Source organism: Scyliorhinus torazame, chromosome 13 (genome assembly GCF_047496885.1).
Source record: "Scyliorhinus torazame isolate Kashiwa2021f chromosome 13, sScyTor2.1, whole genome shotgun sequence".
Lineage (NCBI taxonomy): Eukaryota > Metazoa > Chordata > Chondrichthyes > Carcharhiniformes > Scyliorhinidae > Scyliorhinus > Scyliorhinus torazame.
In genome coordinates, this window is record NC_092719.1 from 152,440,500 (window position 1) to 152,465,336 (window position 24,837).

Consider the following 24,837-nt stretch of genomic DNA (forward strand, 5'->3'; position numbering starts at 1 on the left):
CCAGGACCGGAGAAGAGAAGAAAGAAAAGGAAAGAGAAGAGCCATGAGGACTTCCTTCATATGGATCAGCATCATCTTTATGGACATTTGGTTGCGCGTGAACGCGAACCCCATGACTTCAAGCCCCCCAGCCGTTAATGTTTCACTTCCCCGCAGTACCCAGAGCCCAGTCACCAGCGACACCACATCATCTTGGTGTGCCAGGTTTATAACCTGGGACTCCCTGTCCTATGTAATAGAAACCTTACTGGTATTAGCGATACTCTGCTGCATAGTGCAGACTATGCATCTACGGAAATGGAGAAGGAGAACCTACCGCGCTTGAACCCCGGTCTATAGGATCAGATCCCCAATTTTCGGATACGACCAGACCCCCGACCCCCGCGATCTATAATGAAGAGCATTCACTTGCGTTTTATTGTAAATAATGAAATGTAAAGAACTGTTCATGAGCAAATTGTACGATGCTGAGCTTGAAGGCCAAGCCAGGAAGACTGATGTATAAACTGCTATGATTTTGTTTGTATGGTTGAGGAAGTTAGGATAATGAAATGTTTAAGTGAGTGTAGTGTGTTAAGGATAGTTAGAGGTTCCCAGTTTATTGTTTTGTAATGCATGTCCCTGTTTGACATAGCGCCCTTAGAATTGTTAGTGAAAATTTTTGCATAGCTATGGTCAGTGCAGAGGCCATGAAGGAAGTGCCCCCCCCCCCAGGTCAGGGAATGGAAAACAACATAGTTATGTGATCCTTCACGCTTCGCATTAGGATCACAAGGAAGGAATGTAGCCACTTAAAATGACCAACTCCCGATTTAAAATGGCGAACGGCAAAGGCTGATGGGAAAGTCAGCCAACAGGACAAAAACCAGCAGCTGCAGGTTGGCTGTGTATTTACCTCTGGAAAGGCCAGACAAGATCGATACCAGCAACCATCAGCATAACAAAACACCAGCCATCGGCATACTAATGAGCAATCCCCGGGAACAATAAGCAACATTTAGACACACAAAGCAAAACCAGACTCTTCGGCACCAGCAGAAGCCGACACAAAAGGAGGTGAACGACCACCTCAAGACCGCCCATCGATCAGGGAACCGCTCCAGCATTGGAGAAAATCGAACCAAGTGATTGGGACAAAGTCCAATCACTTGGGACCAGGTACAGGGTCTGCCCCGAAAGGCGGGAAACCCCTGGGGACTATAAGAATTAAGCCCCAAGTTCAAGTCGCTCTCTTCTTCTTCGGCTCGCTTCCTGCTCTTCCAGCTCTCGTCACTCTTCAACAGCCGACCGAACCTGTAAGTCTTACTTCAACGCTCGCTACGAGATAGGCGCTCCTAGCTATCAATCTGTACCAACTTCGAATCCCGCAGGCTCAGAACCCGAACGAAAGGCCATTTGTTTCCCTGACCTGGTGGGTTTGGGCCATTTGCAAGTTAAGTATAGGCCTGTTAGTTGTAGAAGTAGCTTAAATTATGAAGTTGTGCATGAGTAGCGATTACTGTGTAAAATAAACGTGCTTTGATTTAAATCTTACTAATCGGTGGATTGGACTTTTGATCATTACTCGGACTTGAACCACGTGGCGGTATCATAAAGATGCCTGGTGACTCAAGAGCAAAGGTGATAAAACAGAGCAATTAAACTAAAGCAAAGTTAGCAACACTGGGTCATTGGGAGGGGAGGCAGCATGTTGAGTCCTGGCTGAGGAGTGGGGTGGGAGCTGGAAAATGTGTGAGAAGTGGGATTGGCTTTAAGTAGAGCTCCCACCTCTATACGTCCTATTGTTATCACCCCTCTCATGGCTTAGCCACTGTTGCAGCTCTGTTGGTGAAACTTTTGCCGTCAAACCAGAAAATGGTTAGTTTAGTTCATAATCGAGGGATCCAACTGATTCTCAAGTGCAGTGCTGAGGGAGTGTGGCAATGTTGAAGATGCCATCTGTCAGATCAGATGTTAAAATGAATTGCCATCTGCTCTCTTGGATCCCACGGCACTGTTTTGGAGTGTGGTGGCTCGGGGAAATACTAGATAGAAGATAGTAATGAAGAACAAAGTATTAATTGGCAACTAACAAGGGCAACTTACATACAGGCACAGAATCTCTAATATAGATGCGAACACTCTGGCTCCCGGGTTCATTCTGGCTAGAACCCCATTCCCCAGGACCCGCTCTATCCCTCATTGGTTGAGATGTGTGCGCTCCCGCATGATAGGCCCCAAGCCAATTACATGGACCATGAGGGGGGCCGGACTACCACATCCCTCACCCCTTAAATTAACATACGCACAAGTAGGCTTTGTACAATAGTTATATAAGACTGAGAAACAAAAGGGGAAGAGTATCGAAGCAATCCATCAGAGTGTTAATCTATCAGGAAATTTCCTGGGTCTCGAAGATCATCTTAATCCCAACTTGGAGATAACAAAGTTGTCACTCTTAGCAAAATGATCCTGAGGTTCCACCAACCCTGCAGGATTATTCCTTTCTGTAGCTTGTTCCTGGATTGGCAATGGGGCCTCTTTGAGACTTTTGGATCCCCTCTGTTCCGGCTCTGCCACAGGGGCACGGATGCTGGCCTCCAGCTCCAACTGTTCCGAGATTGGGGTTGTAATTCACTGGCTTCTCATGTGGTCTAAGTATTTCCTCACTGTCTTGCCCCCAAGTCCACTACATATGAACCTGGCCCCAACTTGGACACGATCTGGCCTGGTAACCACAGTGGGCCTGAGGCAAAGTTTCAGACGAGGACCAGGTCACCTACCGCAAAAGATCTGCCTCCTTTTCATGAAGTGTGTTGTTTCTTCTGGGAGGACAGATGTGCCTCGACCCTTCCTGCCAAATTTAGGAAGACCAAATCCAACCAGATCCTGAAACGACGGTCCATTAGTACTTCTGCCAGTGTGATGTTCGTAGTAGCATGGGGGGATGGGGAGGTTGAATTGTAAGACAAAAGAAAGTTAGCCAACCTAAGTTTGTAGTAGTCAGCTGGACTGCTTCTTCATAGCTTGAACGTTTGTACAGCTCTCTCCGCGAACCCGTTTGAGGCAGGATGATAGGGGGCAGTCCTAGTATGATGAATGCCATTCTTTCCGACAAGATGCTGAAAATCTTCACCAGTGAAGGGGGTACCATTGAGCAACACTATTACTTTGGGAAGAACATGGGTGGCAAACACCCATTGCAAAGCCCCTACTGTGGCCGCTGATGTCATTCCTATTTCTTGAACCTCTAACCACTTTGAATTAGCGTCAACCAAAACAAGGAACATCTTGTCCATGAAAGGATCAGCGATGTCCACATATATCCTTGTCCATTGCTGTCCAGGCTTCTCCCAAGCATGAAGATTGGATGCAGGGGGCAGTGTCTGCTGTGTCTGGCAAGGGCCACACTGGGGCACCATGTTTCCAATGTCCTTGTCTAAGCCAGGCCAACAGATGTAGCTCCAAGCGAGTGTTTTCATTTTTGGCTGGACAAGATGGGCACAATGTAATTCTTGCAACAAGGGTTTTTTGAGTTGGAGGAGGCACTGCCACTCGGGAACCCCAAAGTATGACTCCATCCTCATAACTGAACCCTTCCTTTCGAATGAAGTACGGCTTTAATTGGTCAGGTTTGTTGTGCTACCACCCAGTCAAAATCATGCATTTTACCTGGGACAGGACTGGGCCCCATTGTGTCCAATTCTTTATGTGGCCGGCTGAAATTAGCAGGATGTACAATAAGTTTAATGCTAAGACGATTTCTTGAGGTACTGACTGGGGTGATAGTTTCATCAGAAGTGGGATCAATGTATCAGGATTCTAAATCCATGTACCTGGTTTATGCTGAAAGAGGTAGTCATAGGCCACCAGCAGCGAGGCCCACCCTGTACTCTGACAGAGACAATTGGCGTTTTCGGCCTATTTTAATGAAGGAGCCCCAGCAGGGGCTTTTTCTCTGTTATTATTGTAAAACCTTGGCCATAAACATACTGGTGGGATTGCTTGGCGCCGTAGGTTATGGCAAGGCCTTCCTTCTCAATTTGTGCTTATTTACGCTCAGTATCGGAAAGCGTTCTTGAGGCAAATGTAATTGGCCCCTCTGAGCTATCTTCCATTATAAGGGATAAAACTGCCTCTATCCCATACGGCGAAGCATCACAGGTGAAAATGTTTTCTCAGGTCAAAATGAACCAGTAGATCCAAAGATTGCAAAACTTGCTTAACGTGTTGGAAGAAGGCTTGTTCCTGTGGTTCCTATCAATGTCAACGCTGGTGTTTCCTCAAGAGCGCCTGCAATGGTGCCAATGTTGTTGTGAGATTGGGAATAAAACAGCCATAATGGTTTATCATCCCTAAGAAGGACTTTAACTCTGCCACGTTCTTAGGTGCCAGGACTTCTCTTAATGCTTACAATTTGTCTTCAAGTGGGTGCAGGCCTTTTGAGCCCAATTTGAGCCCTAGGGTAAGTGACCTCACTAGCTTGGAAAGTTCACTTCTCGCATTTGAGTCAGATTCCAGCATCTCTGAATCAAATGGATTTGGCGCAACCAATCTCACCCTGTCAGACTTGGTCAATGTCCCTCGACAATGATCATGGGTAACTGTGCATCTTGTTGCTAATATGACACTGGAGTCACAGTTGGTCCCAAAATATTTAGGGTCTCCCTGTATATGTTGCCAACTTGGCTGTTGCCTCACTCAAGTCCAAAGACTGAACACCTCCTCGAAGATACCCACAACGGTAGCTGATGTCCCAGTGTCGATAGTCATAAGCGGTCTTCCATTTACCATTAGCAGTATCTCAATATCGGCTGTTTTCCTCACTCTCGCAACGTTTAATGTGTATGTTTCAGATTTCTTATCTGATTTTCTCTCCACTTTGTTCACTGGTGCAGTGGTTAGCTGCTTTTTCTTGGAACTGGTGCATTGGGAAGGGCATGGCAACATGCCTGGATATGGCCCTTCCTATTGCACTGAAAACAAATAAACTCTCTGCAGCGGTACAATTCCTGGGGGTGATCTACCCTACACTGATAACAGTCATCTCCTGGGCTGATGGCTCAACTTCTTTCCTACCCACTGACTATGATCCTGTTCCGGGATAGTGGCTGAACGTCCTCTGTGCCTATCAACTTGGCTGTGCGCTTTGCAGCCATACCACCCCACAAGTGATTCACCTCTCCCTCTGGCACACTTTGAAGATCATACCCGCCCCTTTCAACGCTCTTGGTCACCTGGGCGATCTCAATCTAAGGTATTCACAGGATTTTCACAGTAACCTCATTGCAGTGTTAATGTAAGCCTACTTGTGACACTAATAAAGATTATTATTGCTACTATTATTATTAATATTAATCTTCATTTCAGACAGAAGCTTCTTTTGCACACTTATGTTGTTAATAATGCATACTGAACAATCATGTAGCCTGTAGGGTTGTACTGCACCAAACTCACAATGCTCGGCCATTTGCCTGAGTCTGGCAATGAAGGTGGAGGTAGTGTCTCCTGGGTCCCTGACAGCTGAATTGAACTCCTATCACTGTAAGGGTCGAGGGTTGAAATACTCCCTGAATAACGTCACCATCTGGTCAAATTACTTTGTGTCAGGACCCTCAGGGGACATCAATTTCTTATGAGGCTGTAGGTTGTTGGCCCACAAGCTGTTAATGGGATAACTTTCTGTTTCTCCTCCCTCGTTATTTAATTTGCCATGAAGAAGTAATGGAGCCGCTCAATTTACCGGCTCCAGTCTTTGGCCCCCTGGTCAAATGGGTCTAACTTCCCAATCATGATAATTTATCACTCACTGTTTTCTGGTATCGTCAACGCTTTATGATGCTGTCTTCATCTTGGAGGCTCCCCTTCCCCAGCTTGGGATCGATGTCTGCACTGGACCTGGTTATACTCATTGCCAATGTGGTGGCTCGAGGCAATACCAGGTAAACGGTAATAATGAATGAAGTGTTTATTAGCAACTAACATGGGTAATTTACATATAGGCACAAAGTCTCTAATATAGGTGTTAACAATATGGCTCCTGGGCTCTCTCTGACCAGGACTCCGCTCCCTGAGACTCACTCTGATCTCTCATTGCATGGGGTTTGCACGCTCCCGCACGATAGGCCCTGAGCCAGTCATGTGGGTCACAAGGGATCGCCCCTCCAAGGGGCCGTGCTACCACATGAAGAACTGTTCATTATCTGTCGATGTTTGTGGGAGTTTGCTGGGTGCAAATTGGTAGCCAGTTTTCTACACGAAAACATTGACTACCCTTTGAAACTGCCACATCACCTATGAGATGTCATGAAAGGCACTTCATAATTATTTTCTTTCTGCCTTTCTGCTGGAGAGCAGCTTGGTGGTGACATGAACTCCAAGACCCAGACTCAAATGTCTGTCATCCTATTTTAGGATCCAGAGATGTTAGCATCAGAGTTTGCACAGACTGTGGCCAAAGTCTACATGGACTCACTTGATTATCATAATTGATGTTGACTGACTAGCCATTTTTCCATGGAAGGAAATATCCTGGCAAGGCTTGAGTTGTGACAATGTTAGAAATGCTGGTCCCTTTAAGAGTAAACTAGGACAAGCTTCAAAGTGAGTTGATAGCATGTGATGCTCATTGAAGCCTGTACTTTGGGTTTTTCCCCCAATATGTTTTTTTTGTTGTTCTGGACAGGAAGTGGATCCAGAGGGGAAGAGTGCAAACTGGTATTTGCACTGAACTATAGTGTAACAATAAAATAGTTGTGATTCAGAGAATGTCATCAGCTGTTGTCTGATTTGGTAAATGGATATTCACCTATTATACAAGCTGGACTGTTCAATTTTCTCCACAATCGTAGACAGTGGGGTGAATTCTCCGCTGGCGGGGTTTTCCATTCCACTGGCAGTGCACCCTGCCCGTGGGTTTCCCTGCAGCATGGGGTAGCTACAATAGGAAACCTTTTGGTCAGCAGCGGGAATGGAGAAACACACGCTGGGAAGGCGGAGAATTCACTCCAGTGTGTTTGGAAGGTTTGTCAATATGTCATGGATTTCCTGCTGCCCCTCAGTGCTTATTCATTTCATCAATTACTCCTGAGGTACAGCAGCTTTATCCAGCTGAGCAAAGCTTAGAGTAGGCTGGACCCTCGATATAGACTCTCCACGGGCATCCCCAACACTACTGTCCGCTCTTTCTCATTTGTTCGTAATGAGTCAGTTCCAACTACCTGCCTAACTGAAAAATGAAAAAACAAGGCGTACCCTTGTGACCCACATGACTGGCTCAGGGCCTATCGTGTGGGAGTGTGCGAACCCTGTGCAATGAGAGATCAGAGTGAGTCTCAGGGAGCGGAGTCCTGGTCAGAGAGAGCCCAGGAGCCATATTGTTAACACTTATATTAGAGACTCTGTGCCTATATGTAAGTTACCCACGATAGTTGCCAATAAACACTTCATTCATTCTTACTTGACCCACCGAAATATGAGGATCTGTCCTGATGTGTGGGAAGCAAAAATCTTCTGATGGTGCACCCCCAAAGGGAATCAGCTCCTCTGAAATTCTGGGAAGTCCACTGACCGCTAATATATGTGTGAAGGTCGGGCGAAGAGAAAAGATGTGAATTGTCTGGCAAGGTAAAAAATGTTACAAGGTTATGAAGATTTGACTCACCAGTGAAATGAAGTTTACATGCCTGAGGGCTGTATGGCATGTGAATTGCTGAGATTTAATTCTAGCACCTGCAGGTCACTGCAAGGTCAGAATCTCTGCATATCTGATTGTCGGGGTTGTCAAAGCACTACTGATTTCTAACACTTCTCATCTGTAGTTGTAAACTGCAAAATATTTGGAAGACCATATCCAGGTCTGTCCCTTGTCCTTGTGCTCTTGACTCCTTATCCTGCAACATAGGCCTACAGCTGACAGTAATACCATGTTTTCACCAAAGGGTAGTATTTTTGGTGAGAAACAGAAAACTGCATAAGGATGAGGGTGAGTCGAAGTGGACAGATGGAGAATGTGAGGAAGTGCATAGAAAGCAAAGGCTGATGCACGTACAAGGTAAGCGGGTGATGAAATAGGCTTCAGAAGCCAGAAGAGTACACCTGCTGTATTTATTAGTGTGGTAGTGTGGCCCCTTTAAGGGTAATCCTTCACAGGCCATGTGACAGAACCTGAGCCCATGGGGATGGAGCAGGCGAATGATAGCCGATCATGTGTTTAGGCAAGGATCTGGCTGTTGGGGTTTTGACAGAGGTAGCCTGGAAGTTGTGGGAACATGACCTGTTTTGTAGTTGTACTGTTCTGTGTATATAGCTTTTCTCAGTTAAATAAATCACTTTTGTGGTTTAGCACTGCCTCGCCACTTGCCTCGCAATACAATATTGGCGACAAGAATAAATCAAGCCAGTTGAAGAAAACGCGTCAAAAATTGGAAGGAGGAAAAGAGTCTGTCAGAGTACTGAAAAGATAAAAGATCGTCAGCAGTAGGGAAACTTGATCGGTTTGATCCAGAGGTCGAAAGTTGGGACCAAAGTTTTGAAAAGTCACGCTATGTTTTCGCTGCCAATGGAATCACAGCAGAAAAGAAACAGAAAGTTATATTACTTATAGTCTGAAGCCCATAGAATCCCTACGGTGCAGAAGAAGACCATTCGGCCCACTGAGTCTGCGCCGACCCTCTGAAAGAGCATCCTACCCATGCCCATAACCCCATCCCAGTCCCCATAACCCCACACCAAACCTTCATCTCCCTGGACACTAAGGGGAAATTTAGCATGGCCAATCCACCGAACCAGCCAGAGGAAATCCACAAAGACACGGGGAGAACATGCAAACTTACAATCTTGTGCGAAGCTTAACATCTCCAAGTCTTTTGATTAACTTGTGCAATGAGTGAGGGACCATTACAATCCCTGACCCTTCATTATTATGCAGCGGAGAAACAGTATCCGCTTTTGTAGCCAGATTTCAACAAATGTCAGAACATTGTGAATCTAGTACTTCTCTCCGCGACATGTTGGGTGACCGATTAGACTGCGGGATCAACAACTTAAAAATCCAGAAGAAGTTTCAGGCAGAAACCAAGATATCCTTGAACAAAGTGGTTAAGCTGGCTCAAGTGACTGAAAGCGCTGAACAAAGCTCTTTCGAATTACAAAGCGTGCATAGTGAGTTTAACCAGTTATGGAGGGAGGCGGCGGCCACTCGAGGATCCCAAATGAGGGAGCAGTGGAGCTAGAAAAGAGGAAAAGTGACTGGCAGTCACAAGGGTTAGAGGCCTATTACTGGTGTGGGGAAAGCATTCCCAAGACAGAAGTAAGTGTATGGATTTCAGTTGTTTCAAATGTAATATGTAAGGTCAGCCACAAGCCAGATGCAGAGTCAGACTGTCTACTCCACGTTCCCAAAAGAAGTGATGCTAACTCCAGTGAACAAGTTTGACGAAGGCCCTGAAGAAAAATCGGAAATATACAAGCTTAACATGCTGAGATTAAGGAAAACACCCCCAATTGAGATTGTCCTTGTTGTCAATGGCCATCCACTTAAAATGGAGGTTGACACAGGGGTGGTTACCACAGTAGTGGGATTGGCAAGGACATCAAAATTATCAATCAATGCGAACAGTATCAGTCTCAGCACATCACTTCCGCCTGCAGCAGGTTTGCAGCCATAGGAGCAGCCAGGGTGCCCATGGATGAGTCACCACATCAACCTTGCGGGTGCCTTTTTGGGTATAAGCACATAAGGACAGATCCCTACCACCCCTCATCAAACAGCCTGGCCGAAAGAGCTGCCCAACCTTTCAAAGAATCAATGAAAATTACTCCTGCATTTAGCAGACTTCTCGCTCTCGTACAATTCACCCCCACATGCCACCTCTGGGGTCACCCCGGCTGAGTTGTTGATGGGTAGGCGTCTCAGGTCTTGATTGATCTGATTTTTCTAAATTTACCGGGGAGGATGGAAGCTAAGCAAGCCTCATAGAAAGGCCACTACGATACAGCCAAGAAGGACAGATTTCAAATGGAAGATTTAGTGTATGTGCAGAACTTTGGCGGAGGAATAGAATGGTTACTTATGAGAGTTGTTGCGAGCACTGGGCCAGCATCTTATGTCATAGACTTACAGGGACGTGAAGTCAAAAAACATGTTGATCATTTGAGGAAGGAGAGAAACTGTCATCCCCACAAAGGGGCAGCTAGACCCGATCCCATTTGCTGAGTCTTAGGGGACGGTTTGCAGGATTGAAGGAGCTGGAAGCGAAGTGTGGGCTGGAGCAGGGAGAAATGTTTAGATACATGCAGCTTCGAGATTTTGCCAGAAAGGAGATACAGAGATACAGAGCTTCCCGGAGGAACAGGCCTCCACATTGCTGGAGGAGGTGCTGACGACAAGGGGACTGGAGAAAGGGGTAGTGTCAGTGGTGTACGGAGCTATTTTGGAAGAGGATAAGGCACCACTGGAAGGGATCAAAGCAAAGTGTGAGGAAGAAAAGTGTCACAGGCTGCAGGGTTGCTGGGAGAGGTGAGTGCATATTTAAAAGAGACTTCAGTTCCTGGAGCAGGCCACAGGCTGCAGGGTTGCTGGGAGAGGTGAGTGCATATTTAAAAGAGACTTCAGTTCCTGGAGCAGGCCACAAGCTGCAGGGTTGCTGGGAGAGGTGAGTGCATATTTAAAAGTGCTTAGTTTACAGGTCGAGTGGCAGTTGGAGACTTCAGTTCCTGGAGCGGGCATATTGACTCATTGGAAATCAGGCAGGGTACAAAAGGTGTGGCAGGAGTGCCTTTAGTCACAGAGTGCTGATTGGAACAGAGTGCATATGAGTTTAGGTGAGTGACTGAGTTCGGGTGAGTGGCGAGAGAGGTCTGTGTTTTTGTTGGTGTTCGGGTTTATCCTTGAGGTTCTATAAAAAAAAATTTTTTTTTAATTATTTATATTAATTAACAAGTTGAATATGGCTGGACAGGTGATGTGCTGTTGCTGTATGATGATGGAACTGGTGGATCCCATTGAGTCCGCCAGTGACCACATCTGCAGCAAGTGTTGGCTGCTCGAGGAACTTCGGCTCAGTATTGATGAGCTGGAGACCGAGCTGCACACACTGCGGCACATCAGGGAGGGGGAAAATTACCTGGACGCTTTGTTTCAGGAGGCAGTCACACCCGGTAGAATAAGTACTGTTAATTCAGTCAGTGGTCAGGGACAGAGTGGTGTGACTGCAAGGGAGGCAGGTAGGGGGATCCTGAGTTTAGGAGTTGAGGAACCTCAGCCCTTGACTTTGTCCAACAGGTGTGAGGTACTTGCTCCCTGTGTGGATGAGGAAGAGGGCTGTAGGGAGGATGCTTTGACTGACCACTGCACCGTGGTACAGGAAGCCATTCAAGAGGGGGGAGCAAAAAGACAAGTGGTAGTTGTAGGGAATTCTACAATTAGGGGGATTGATGGCATCCTTTGTAAGCCAGATAGTGAGTCCCGCATGGTATATTGCCTGCCCGGTGCCAGGGTGAGGGACATCTCTGATCGGCTTGAAAGGATTTTGGAGAGGGAGGGGGAGGATCCAGTTGTTGTGGTCCATGTTGGGACTAACAACATAGGTAAGACTAGGAAAGAGGACCTGTTTGGGGATTATCAAACACTAGGGACTAAATTAAAGAACAGGTCCTCCAGGGTTATAATCTCTCGATTACTACCCGAGCCACGTGCCAATTGGCATAGGGTTGAGAAAATTAGGGAAGTTAACACGTGGCTAAAGGAGTGGTGCGGGAAAGAGGGATTCCATTTCATGGGGCATTGGAATCAGTACTGGGGCAGGAGGGACCTGTACCGTTGGGATGGTCTTCACGTGAACCATTCTGGGACCAGTGTTCTAGCGAATAGGATAAATAGGTTGGTCTCGAGGACTTTAAACTAGCAAGTTGGGGGGGAAGGGAAGGGTAAAGCTATGGACAGTATAATGGTTAATGGAGAGCAAGGCAGCAGGTTACATGACAGGTTATTATGTAGAGATATGGGTTCAAAGACAAGGAAAATTAGGAGAAAGGGTAAGAGGAAAAATAATTTGCAAAAAGTTACTGATCAAGGTGTTAGGATTCATAACAAAGACATAAAAAACAGCATAAGTGTACTTTACCTGAATGCTCATAGTATATGGAATAAGGTGAACGAGTTGATGGCGCAAATCATCGTGAATGACTATGATTTAGTGGCCATTACTGAAACATGGTTAAAAGATGGTCACGACTGGGAGTTAAATATCCAAGGGTATCAGACTATACGAAAGGATAGAATGGACGGTAAGGGCGTTGGTGTAGCTTTGTTGTTTAAGGATGGCATCCGGGCAATAGTAAGGGATGATATTGGTGCTATGGAGGACAAGGTTGAATCAATTTGGGTGGAAATCAGGAATAGTAAGGCGAAAAGGTCACTGATAGGAGTAGTCTATAGGCCACCAAATAGTAACAGGATGGTAGGGCAGGCAATAAGCAAAGAAATAACGGATGCATGTAGAAATGGTACAGCGGTTATCATGGGAGATTTTAATCTGCATGTCGATTGGTTCAACCAGGTTGGTAAAGGCAGCCTTGAGGAGGAGTTTATAGAATGTGTCCAGGATAATTTCCTGGATCAGTATGTAATGGAACCTACAAGGGAACAAGCGGTCCTAGATCTGGTCCTGTGTAATGAGGCAGGATTGATTAATGATCTCATAGTTTGGGATCCTCTTGGAAGGAGCGACCACAATATGGTGGAATTTAAAATACAGTTGGAGGATGACAAGGTAAAATCAAACACTAGTGTTTTGTGCTTAAACAAAGGCGATAACAATGGGATGAGAGAAGAACTAGCTAAGGTAGACTGGGAGCAAAGACTTCATGGTGAAGCAGTTGAGGAACAGTGGAGAACCTTCTGAGCGATCTTTCACAGTGTTCAGGAAAGGTTCATACCGACAAAAAAGAAAGACGGTAGAAAGGGGAAAAATCGACCGTGGATATCTAAGGAGGTGAGGGAGAGTCTCAAATTGAAGGAAAAAACATACAAAGTGGCAAAAATTAGTGGGAGACAAGAGGACTGGGAAGTCTTTAGGGGACAACAGAAAGTTACTAAAAAAGCCATAAAGAAGAGTAAGGTAGACTATGAAAGTAAACTTGCTCAGAACATAAAAGCAGATAGTAAAAGCTTCTACAAATATATAAGACAAAAAAGAGTGGCGAAGGTAAATATTGGTCCTTTGGAAGATGAGAAGGGAGATTTAATAATAGGAGACGGGGAAATGGCTGAGGAGCTGAACAGGTTTTTTGGGTCAGTCTTCACAGTGGAAGACACAAATAACATGCCAGTGACTGATGGAAATAAAGATATGATAGGTGAGGACCTTGAGATGATTGTAATCACTAAGGAGGCAGTATTGGGCAAGCTAATGGGGCTAAAGGTAGATAAGTCTCCTGGCCCTGATGGGATGCATCCCAGAGTGTTAAAAGAGATGGCTAGGGAAATTGTAAACGCACTAGTGATAATTTATCAAAATTCACTAGACTCTGGGGTGGTCCCAGAGGATTGCAAAGTAGCAAACGTGACACCATTGTTTAAAAAAGAAGGTCGGCAGAAATCGGGTAATTATAGGCCGGTAAGCTTAACTTCAGTTGTAGGGAAAATGCTGGAATCTATCATTAAGGAGGAAGTAGCGGGGCACCTGGAGGGAAATTGTCCCATTGGGCAGACGCAGCATGGGTTCACAAAGGGTAGGTCGTGTCTGACTAATTTGGTAGAATTTTTTGAGGACGTTACCAGTGCAGTAGATAACGGGGAGCCAATAGATGTGGTATATTTGGATTTCCAGAAAGGTTTTGACAAGGTGCCACACAAAAGGTTGCTGCATAAACTAAAGATGCATGGCATTGAGGATAAAGTGGTAGCATGGGTAGAGGATTGGTTAACTGACAGAAAGCAGAGAGTGGGGATAAATGGGTGTTTCTCTGGTTGGCAACCTGTAACTAGTGGGGTCCCTCAAGGATCAGTGTTGGGCCCGCAGTTATTCACAATTTACATAGATGATTTGGAGTTGGGGACCAAGTGCAATGTGGCAAAGTTTGCAGACGACATTAAGATGAGTGGTAAAGCAAAAAGTGCAGAGGATACCGGAAGTCTGCAGAAGGATTTGGATAGGTTAGGTGAATGGGCTAGGGTCTGGCAGATGGAATTTAATGTTGCCAAGTGTGAGGCTATCCATTTTGGGAGGAATAACAGCAGAATGGATTATTATTTAAACGGTAAGATATTAAAATATGCTGCTGTGCAGAGTGACCTGGGTGTGCTGGTGCACGAGTCGCAAAAAGTTGGTGTGCAGGTGCAACAGGTGATTAAGAAGGCTAATCGAGTTTTGTCTTTCATTGCTAGAGGGATGGAGTACAAGACTAGGGAGGTTATGCTGCAATTGTATAAGGTGTTGGTGAGGCCACATCTGGAGTATTGTGTTCAGTTTTGGTCTCCTTACCTGAGAAAGGACATATTGGCACTGGAGGGAGTGTAGAGGAGATTCACTAGGATGATCCCAGAATTGAGGGGATTAGATTATGACGATAGGTTGAGTAGACTGGGACTGTACTCATTGGAGTTTAGAAGGATGCGGGGGGATCTTATTGAAACATATGAAATTATGAAGGGAATAGATAGGATAGATGCGGGCAGGTTGTTTCCACTGGTCGGGGAAAGCAGAACTAGGGGGCATAGCCTCAAAATAAGGGGAAGTAGATTTAGGACCGAGTTTAGGAGGAACCTCTTCACCCAAAGGGTTGTGAATCTCTGGAATTCCTTGCCCAGTGAAGCAGTTGAGGCTCCTTCTTTAAACGTTTTTAAGAAAAAGATAGATACTTTTCTAAAGAATAAAGGGATTCGGGGATATGGTGTACGGGCCGGAGAGTGGAGCTGAGTCCACAAAGATCAGCCATGATCTCATTAAATGGCGGAGCAGGCACGAGGGGCCAGATGGCCTACTCCTGTTCCTAGTTCTTATGTTCTTAAGAGTTGGGAGATGTTATAGAGGAGGGGGTCTGGTGTGAGGTGCTATGGAGAGTAAATGCCTCCACCTCATGTGCCATGTTGGGGCTGATACAGCTGAAGGTGGTATACAGAGCACACCTCACGAGGGCGAGGATGAGCCGATTCTTTGAAGGAGTAAAAGATGTGTGTGAGCGTTGCGGGGTGGGGGGGGGGGGAAACGACCCGCTAATCATGTTCATATGTTTTGGTCCTGTCCAAAGCTAGAGGATTACTGGAAGGAGGTTTTTAGGGTAATTTCCAAGGTGGCACATGTGAAACTGGACCCGGGTCCCCAGGAGGCCATATTTGGGGTGTCGGACCAGCCAGGGTTGGAAACGGGTGCGAAGGCAGATATCGTAGCCTTCGACTCGTTGATTGCCCGAAGGCAGATCCTGTTGGGATGGAGAGCAGCCTCTTCACCCTGTGCCCTGGCGTGGTGGGGGGACCTGTTGGAATTCTTGACTCTTGAGAAGGTTAAGTTTGAACTGAGGGGAAGCTCGGAGGGGTTCTACAAGTCATGGCCATTATTCATTGTGCACTTTCAAGAACTGGATAACAGCCAACATTAGTTGGGGGGGATGGGTGGGAGGGTTGCGGGGAGGGGGGGGGCTGTGTGTATTAAGGGTGACTATGGGTAAATCCCGGATTCCTTTTTGTCATTTGTTTATGTAAACATGCGGGCTAATGTTTGGGGGCTGGTGGGAGGATGGGATCGTTGTTATTGTTTTGGGGATTGACATATTTGTTGCTGTTTATTGTCGGCGGGTGTAAATTTGGGAGAAAATGTGAAAAAGGAGGAGAATAAAAATATTTTTTAAAAAAAATAATAAATCATTGCTGTGATTAAGCACTGCCTCAATGCTTGCCTTTCAATACAACAAATAGGATGTAAGAAAATATCCAATTACACTCACATCTGGTTAGGCCATAAAGCTCTTCCTGCACTGCACCCTGCTGTGTGACAGAATGCTCCACCATGCCTTGTTGAGGAAAAGTATTTCTTTACAGCTGACTGTACCCAGCAGTGCATCAAATGAATTGTTAAATTAAGGCACAGTCTTTGGCATCATAAATCTATGGAGGGACTTCACCCTCTCTTTGTGCAAACTCCTATCTCCTCCAAGTTCTCAATCAATTGACCCTTTAGATAGTACAGTTGCAATTAGTCTTGCTGACCTGCACCACACCTGGGAGTCATGCATTTGATGCCAGTCCCAGAAGTAATATTACAATTAGATGGCTTCATTAAAATACCACAGATAATGCACCTTCTCTATTGCTTTGAGTATGTCTCACATTTGTTATCAAGACCATTCAGTCTAATCAGATCCATCGGGGAAGGCAGTGGCGTAGTGGTATTGTCACTGGACTAGTAATCTAGAGACCCAGAGTACAGGTTCAAATCCCACCATGGCAGATGGAGACATTTGAATTCAATAAAAATTTGGAACTAAAAGTATGGAGACAATTGGTCCCAGTATTGAGAATCATCCTGGCTGATCTCACCATATTGTTACTGGCTTGTACTTCCAACATATTACAGTACACATTATATTGTGGATTATGCTGCAAAATACATGGCTCCAGCAAGATATGGTCCAAAATGTGAGCAGAACATCTCCTAAATTAACATCTTGTTCTTTGGATATGTCAGAACTCAAGGTAACAATCTTGGACCATTTTTACATCTCTGTAATAAGCACTCATTTCCCTGTAAATTGAAATGAATCTCAAGCACAGGGTACTATAGCCACAGGGTGCTTCAAAGTGACCTCCATCTTGTAAGGAGACAGGATAATAGACAATTTCGAATCAAGTTACTGTCCTTTAGCTCTAAAAAAATAAACGGCTATTCTTATTAGATTTTGTTGTTTACTCCTTCAGAGACCAGTATTTATGTGATTAATTACAAAGACTGAAGACTCATCTATGTTGCTAATTCATTTAAGTATAAGTTTGCAAGTTAATCAAAAAATGCCACTGAACAGATTACACTGCCTGAAATCTGACTAGCATTATATTTAACACATTTGTGTCTGTGAATTTTAAATTGCATTATTATTGATTTAATTTACTTGCCATCAACACAAGATGGTCTGGCTCTGGTTGTCCCAGCTACTTTCCCTGGCAGACAGGAACACTTTACAGTCTGTGATCGTTCTTCAATTCGATTCTTGTTACAACATCTGTGAGCTGCTATTACTTCACATGTACCTCCATCTAAAGGGGAAGAAAAATAAATTACAGTGTCCGTCAATAATTAAGAAGAAAACAATTTTGTTCACTATTGTTCAGAAAACGACTTATGCCTTAATTGAGTACAATAAAGACAAAAGGGAAGTTCTAATAGAGAAACAGGTCAAATTGCAACTTGATTACTAAAAAATTGCAATGCGTTGAACATGTTTGTTGCGTGCATACTAATTCTAAAACCATTGCTAACAGCCTCTGATTTGAGAATAAGGCATGTCAAAATCTGAAGCATCTTAAAGTAGAAAGCAAATAGTTAAGAAAAATTGCAGAAGTCATGTAGTACATCAAGATCTGTCATTTTGTTCTATGCAATATAACTAGACAGTTCCTATTTGCATGCATATTTTACAGAATTGGCCTTGACTGCTAGGCAGCTTGCATACTTAACTTCACAATGAAGGAGAGCCTTGAGTGTGTTCCAAAGCCAACAACAATGCTTAATATGTCACCAAATTAATCAGCCAGAGTCTGAACATAAAAGAATAGCGTTGTGATTTATTGCAAAACATACAGTTTGTTCATTTCTCTTTAGTATTGACAATTTTTATGTTTTAGCTGAATTTCCTGCATCCTATTTTATTTAAATGCCATTACATGTTTAGCTATTTTATTTAGTTAATTAGTTATTCTTTTCACATTGAGGTTCATGTCCCATACAAAACAGCAAAATAGTTAATTTATGTTTTGGAAACATACCCTTCACATTGTTGTTGATATCAAGGTGCAATCATTGAATGCATTCAAATTATATTTCTCTGCCTGTTGCTAACGGGTTGACACCTCTGCTTCTATAGTGAACAGAGAGAAATATTAATCTTAGTTCGAAGCAGGGATTGGCGATTAAGAGTTTGATGCATATCACTGTCGGAGATTTCAGAGACAGTGGGATTATATGTGAACATCATTACAGACTTTTGGTCATTTAAATATTATACTAATTCTTACTTCACTTGTGCAATATGTTCCCCTTCATTATAAACATCATTAACAATTCCAGGGAGACTGCATATGTGACATAAATCTGCAGAATTTTGAATTAACTGAGGTATAGTTCTGGAATTACATGATGTGAAATTGAGGTCTTCTTGTAGCACATCATTACTTCGAAATTCAAGGACCATATAAAAGATCGCGATTTGCTTAAGCTAGCAAGTCAATCTTTCTTTTTCATGCTCTTGGTTTTGATCGATTTCCTTGCCACTTCAGTAGGACGTTCCCACCTAGATGCACTATGGCAATGGAAACTTTACAACTGGCTTTACAACTGACTGTTTGATGAGCTAAATAAATGGTTTCAATATTGACATAATTTCAGCACTAGTTCAGCACTATGGCCAACGGTCTGATAGATTGTGGTTAATGCACTAAACAGCAATTGTGATTTCTTCAGCTATTCAAATGAGGCCAGGATGATGATATCAATTCGTATTTTTTCATGCACACAGAATCGAGCTGCTATAAAAAATGTTAGCTGCGCTGAACAATTTTGAAGCCACCAACTTCTAAAGAAGAATCTGATTTTACTGCCATGCTTGGACACTTAATGCAAGAAGGGATAAAAACCAGAGAGTGGTGGAAATATTTAGTAGGTCTGGAGCATCTCTGGAGGAAGAAAGTGAGTTAATATTTCAGGTCGATGACCTTTCATCAGAACGATAGAATGTTGCAGGCGTGACAGGTTTTAAATGTGCATGATGCAGAGAAAGAGTAGGATGAGAGGAAAGAACAAAGGGGAAGACCTGTGATTGAATGGGAGATAGGGGAACATGATTGACAAAAGGGATTATGGTGTAAAGCAAAATGAAATGGTAATGGGACAAGTAATGAAAAATAAAATTGTTCTAGAGGAGGTGTAAATGGGAAAGCAGATCAATTCCCAGTAGATGCCTTCTGAAAAAATTGAAACCATTCAACTCAATATTGAAAATGGAAGGCTGTAGAAGTCTAACTGAAAGGTGACGTGTTGTTTCTTAATGGTGAAGGAGGCTAAGGGCAGAGTGGTCAGAAGGCAGTTGGATCAGAGAATTAAAAAGGCAGACAACCAGAAGCACAGGATCATGCTGTCAGACTTGAGAGGTGTTCTGCAGAGCAATCTTCCAATACAGAGGAGACCATATTGTGAGCAGTAAGCACAGAATTCTAAACTTAAGGAAGGAGAAGTAAATCACTACTCCACCTGGACAAAGTGTCTTTGGGCCTGGACGATGGAAGGGCAGGTATTCCATCTCCAAAGCTTGCATAGTAAGGTGCCACATGAAAGAGAAGCAATGCTGGGGTGATTGATGAGTGGACCAGGGTGTCGCAGAGGGAATAATCCCTTTGAAATGCTGAAAGGGGATAAGATGTGGCTGGTGGCCTCAAGCTGTAGATGGCAGAAGTGGCGAATGATGATCCATTGAATGCAAACACTGGTGGGGTGGAAGGTGAGGCTAAAGGGAAGCTCTATGTAGCTCTGGGAGGGAAGGGAAGGGTGAGCACAGATGTGTGAGAAATGGGATGGACCCAGTCAAGGGGCCTGTTAACCACTAATGGAGGGGAGTCCTCAGTTGAAGAAAAAGGGAGATATTTAAACAGTAGCAGTGGTCTCACCAGAACAGATACAATGGCAAATCGGGGAGAATGGAATACAAGATGTAGGGTAGGAAGCAAAGTAGCTGGGGGAGTCAATGGGCCTATAGTAGGTATCAATTGACAGGCTAAGGATATTGTTAAACTGGAAAGAGTGTAGAAGAGATTTACGAGGATGCAACCAGGACTTGATGGTCTGAGATATAAGGAGAGGCTGGATAGGCTGGGACTTTTTTCCCTGGAACTTGGAGGCTTAGGGGTGAGCTTATAGAGGTTTATAAAATGATGAGGAGCATAGATAAGGTAGATAGTCAATATCTTTTCCTAAAGGTAGAGGAGTCTAGAACTAGAGGGCATTGGTTTAAGGGGAGAGATACAAAAGAGACCAGAGGGGAAATTTTTTCACGGCATCAAGAACGAGCTGCCAGAGGCCCTGGTAAAGGCGGGTACAATTTTTTCTTTTCAAACAGTTAGACAGTTACATGGACAGGGTGGGTATCGAGGGATATGGGACAAATGAGGGCAAGTGGGACTAGCTTAGTGATAGAAACTGGGCAGCATGGACAAGCTGAGCCGAAGGTCCTGTTCCATTCTGTAAACATCTATGACTCTATGAATCTATCCTCAGTAACAGAGACAGAGAATTCAAGGAACAGAAGGGAAAAGTCAGAGATGGACCATGTGAAGGCAAGAGAATGATGGAAATTGGAAGCAAAGTCAATGACATTTTTGATCTAATATAAAAGGGGAACATAATAAGGTTTTTATTGGAGAACTTCAATACTGATAACTAAAAAGATTCCACGTTTCTGCTTGAAAGACTGAAAGGTTTAGATAATCTTACTCAATTTGGTCTGTCAAATGCACAGCCAAGTTCAGTTTCAATGCCTCTTTTTCAAAATTCTGCCAAACAGGTTTCACAAAGGTCACATTCACATTCTGTGGATCGAACTGTCCAGATAAAATTGAAATTTTAGGCTGTGACAGCAAAAATATGAAGTTAATACATTATTTCATTTGGTTGCTTTATGAATTATGATGTTGCATTTTAACCTTAATATCAACTGTTTAGTCCACAAAAATGTACAAGGGTTTTCATACAATATTGAAAGGCTGGAAAAGTTCCCAAACATCAATAACTTGTCACTTTAAATGAAGCTGACTCAGTACAAGTGAAAACAAAAAGAAAACACAATTTAAGGGTTAAATTATGTGAAGGCCTGTGTGGGAGGCAGAAAGGTGAAAATATTTCAAATCAGCTAGGTGGTGAGGACAATATAGCGTGAAGAGAAAACAGCTTAGACTGGTTTCTGGCAGAACATCACTGTGGTAACATCACTGTGCTCCTCAGAGGCCCTTAGCCTAATCATCTTCAGCTGCTTCATCATAAGATCAGAAGTGGGGTGCTCATTGATGATTGCACAATGTTCATCATCATTAGCTACTCCTCAAATACTGAAGCAGTCCATTGTGCATATGCAACAAGACCTAAACAACATTTAGGTTTGGGCTAATAAGTGGCAAGTAACATTCATGCCAGGCAATGACTATTTCCAACAAGAGGAAATCCAACCATCTCCCCTTGATATTCAATGGCATTGCCATTGTTGAATCCCTCACGATCAACATTCTATGGGTTACCATTGACCAGGAAGTGAACTGGACCACCCAAATAAATATTATGGCTGAAAACACAGGGCAGTCGGACGAGCCAGGAGTGCAGGAGGTGAAAGAGGCCGGTATTCTGGCCTTTGCGTGCCTGGTAGCCCGGCGAAGGATTCTGCTTCAGTGGAAGGATGCAAGGCCCCCAAGCGTGGAATCCTGGATTAATGACATGGCAGGATTTATTAAATTGAAGAAGGTGAAGTTTGCCTTCAGGGGTTCTGTGCAAGGGTTCTTCAGGCCGTTCCTAGACTTCCTGGCGGAGCGTTAGGAGATGGTCAGCTTCAGCAGCAACCTTGGGGGGGGGGGGGGGAGTAAGTTTGTGTCTGGTAGGGGATGCACTATTTTTTACTGTTTAACGTTTGTGGTACCCTCAATAATGACGCTTAGAGTGTAAACAGTAAAGAAGGCTTTAATAAACTAAGAACTAGACTAGTGCCGAGCCGTGTGCTAACTGCTGCACTGCCCACAAGGCGGCCCCTTATATATGGCTCCCAGATGGGTGGAGCCGGAGGTGGAGTTCCCCAGGGTTCCAAGCCCGGTCTTAAAGGGGACATCACCTTACATGATGTTACAGTAACCGTTCATCACAACGTTTATTGGTTTATTTATGCACTTTTATTCTTGTTGTTTTATTAGTTGTGTAAAGGGGGGGGGTTCTATTTTTCTGTTGTGATAACCTGTGAAAATTTTTGAATAAAAATTATTTTAAAAAAAAAGAAAACACAGGGCAGTGCCTGGGAAATCTGTGATGAATAGCTCACTTCCTGTCTCCCTAAAGTCTGTTCACCATCTACAAGTGGCAAGCCAGCACAGTGATGGAATACTCTCCACGTGTCTAGATGAGTGCAACCCCAACAACACTCAAGAGCCTCAGCATCATCCAGGACAAAGCACCCTGCTTGATTAGCATTCCATCCAACATCTTAAAATAGCAGTCCCTCCACCAATGATGCACAGTGGTAAATATAAGATACACTGCAACACCATGCCTTCTTTGACTGCTCCTTTTAAACCCATGAACTCACTACCTAGAAAGACAAGGGTGCGAGATGCATGGGAAAACCACCACCTCCAGGTTCCCCTCCAAGCCAAACTCCATCCTAACATGGAACTATATTACTATCTTGCCATTCCTTCACTTAAACTCCCTCCCTAACAGCACTGTGGTTGTCCCTACACGTGATTGACTACATAAGTTCAAGAACGCAACTCGATACTGCATTCTCAAGAGTAATTGGGGATGGGCAACAAATGCTGACCTTGACAACAATGCCCACATCACACGAAAGAAAAGAAAAAAATCTCCAAACCAAAGTACTGAATAGTCTGCAACTGTAGACCTTCTGGTTGCCTCGTACCGAAGACACACACTTTCCCTTTGTGAACATACTCCAAAACCTGGAATGCTTACTGTGTGCAGAGATATTGCTGGAGTTCAAGCAATTTAAACTGCAGCTTTCCACTACTTGACAACCCAAAGCTTGCAGCCTTTAGTGTCAAGTTTAACTCTGAAAGTTTCATTGGTGGAGCTAGATGTCCAGTCATCACTAACACTGCCCTAGAAATATGCACACATTACTTGTTCAGATATGAGATTTCTCAAGGATTTTCAAATGTTCATCAGCAGGTATGTCATCTTGAAACCATTTTAATGCCAAAGATTTTTCACTTATCTTCCCATCACGAAGGATATGACCGCCTCGGTCACGAAAGAGGTTTGCAGAAATGAGGCGACTAAGAAACATTAAAAACTTATCTGAACATAATGGACCCAAATTTTGTTTGGGACCGTTGAGATTTGGAACACTCCTGGGGCATGACCTCTCGCCATCAATATGGAGCCAGCTTAAAAAGTCTGGTGAACAAGAAATATAACTCTCATATAACAAATGTCTTGTGAGAAGGGCAAGGATATTTGGTGAAGGTACACCCCTGCGTGCATTGTTATGAGGCCAACAGCAGTCTGAAATAGGGAGCAAGATTCTCCAATAATGGGGCTATGTCCCCACACCAGAGTCAAAACGCGGGCGAATCACTCTGGACTTTCCTGAAGAAAGTACAGAGTAACTCTCCTACCTGAAGGGGGCTAGCAGCACCCGGAGTAGTCCTCGCAGCTCCCACTGCCGATGCGGGGACCTGCACTTCTGGTCAGGGGTCCGGTCATGCGCACGGTGGCGGCCTGCTCCGGTCGCCCTGCGCGACATGGCGGACCCACACCGTGGACCGGCACCAAAAAAATGCCCCCCCCCCGAGATCGTGGCGCCCGCGATCGGTGGCCCCCCAGATTGATAGCCAGGCCATCTATGAGGCCCCCCCTCCACCAGGGCGGCCATGGATGGACTCCACAACCGCCACTGGCCGTTCCTGACAGGAAAACGTGGTTCAAACCACGCGGACGTGAACTCGGCCAATTTGGGTCCGAGAATCGCCGCAGGGGCTTCTGTTAATGACCCCCGACACACGCCGCATAGACCGTGCTCGAGCAAATCGCGGTAGCGGTGTCGACCGGATTTCGGGTTTGACGCCCATTCTCCGCCCCCGCGCTGATCGTGATTTCGGCACAGAGGCTCGGAGAATCACGCCGGATTTCGGGTTTGATGCCCATTCTCCGCCCCCGCGCCGATCGCAATTTCGGCGTGGAGGCTCGGAGAATCCTGCCCATGATGTCTCACACGATTGAGAAGCTCACCATCATGGCTTACAAAGGAACAATAACCACTTGTAAGAAGTGATTGGCAATGCTTTACTCAGACACCAGTGAGGGGTCAATGCCTTTCGGAAAGGAGGATAAGAAAGTCGATGAGTAATTTTTAAAAAATGTAAATACAAAATGAGGATTAAGAGAGACGTAGGCCGGAATTTTCCAGCCATTCACATCAGCAGAATCTTCCAGCCCTGCTGATGACATATCCCCAATGCGGGTTTCCCCATTGGAAACCCTATTGGCAAGGGCAGGACCAGAAGGCAGCAAAGACCTATCTTTGGACTATTGACATACAGAGCTATCCCATTGTCATCAGCTTTATCGCCTGCTCAGATGTTGATGGGAAGAAAAAGTCGCATAATTTTACCAGAGATCACTGTTCAAAATATGGATCGTCAAGAAATACATAACCACCTAAGGTTACGGAAACAAAAACAAAAAGAATACTACGACAAGCACACCAAACCTTTATCAAAATTAAAAGAAGGTGACTACATACGTATACAAAATCCTGATGGTGGATTACAACACATAGCTAAAGTTTTAAGACAAGTTGCACCCAAATTGTACTTGGTTCAGACAGAACAAGGTTCAATATTCAGAAGAAATAGAAGAGCATTACTGAAAATAAAAAATC

The 24,837-nt window shown here is 44.5% G+C and overlaps 1 protein-coding gene across 3 annotated transcripts in view; it reads right to left on the bottom strand.

Annotated features, from left to right (window-relative positions):
• tafa1b (TAFA chemokine like family member 1b) overlaps window positions 1-24,837 on the bottom strand; it is a 796,909-nt gene that overhangs the window by 243,738 nt on the left and 528,334 nt on the right. For all 3 annotated transcript variants that reach the window (XM_072472296.1, XM_072472295.1, XM_072472297.1), the window contains exon 3: window positions 17,090-17,230. In XM_072472296.1, coding sequence (XP_072328397.1) covers window positions 17,090-17,230 — 141 coding nt within the window. The remainder of the gene's footprint in view (window positions 1-17,089; window positions 17,231-24,837) is intronic.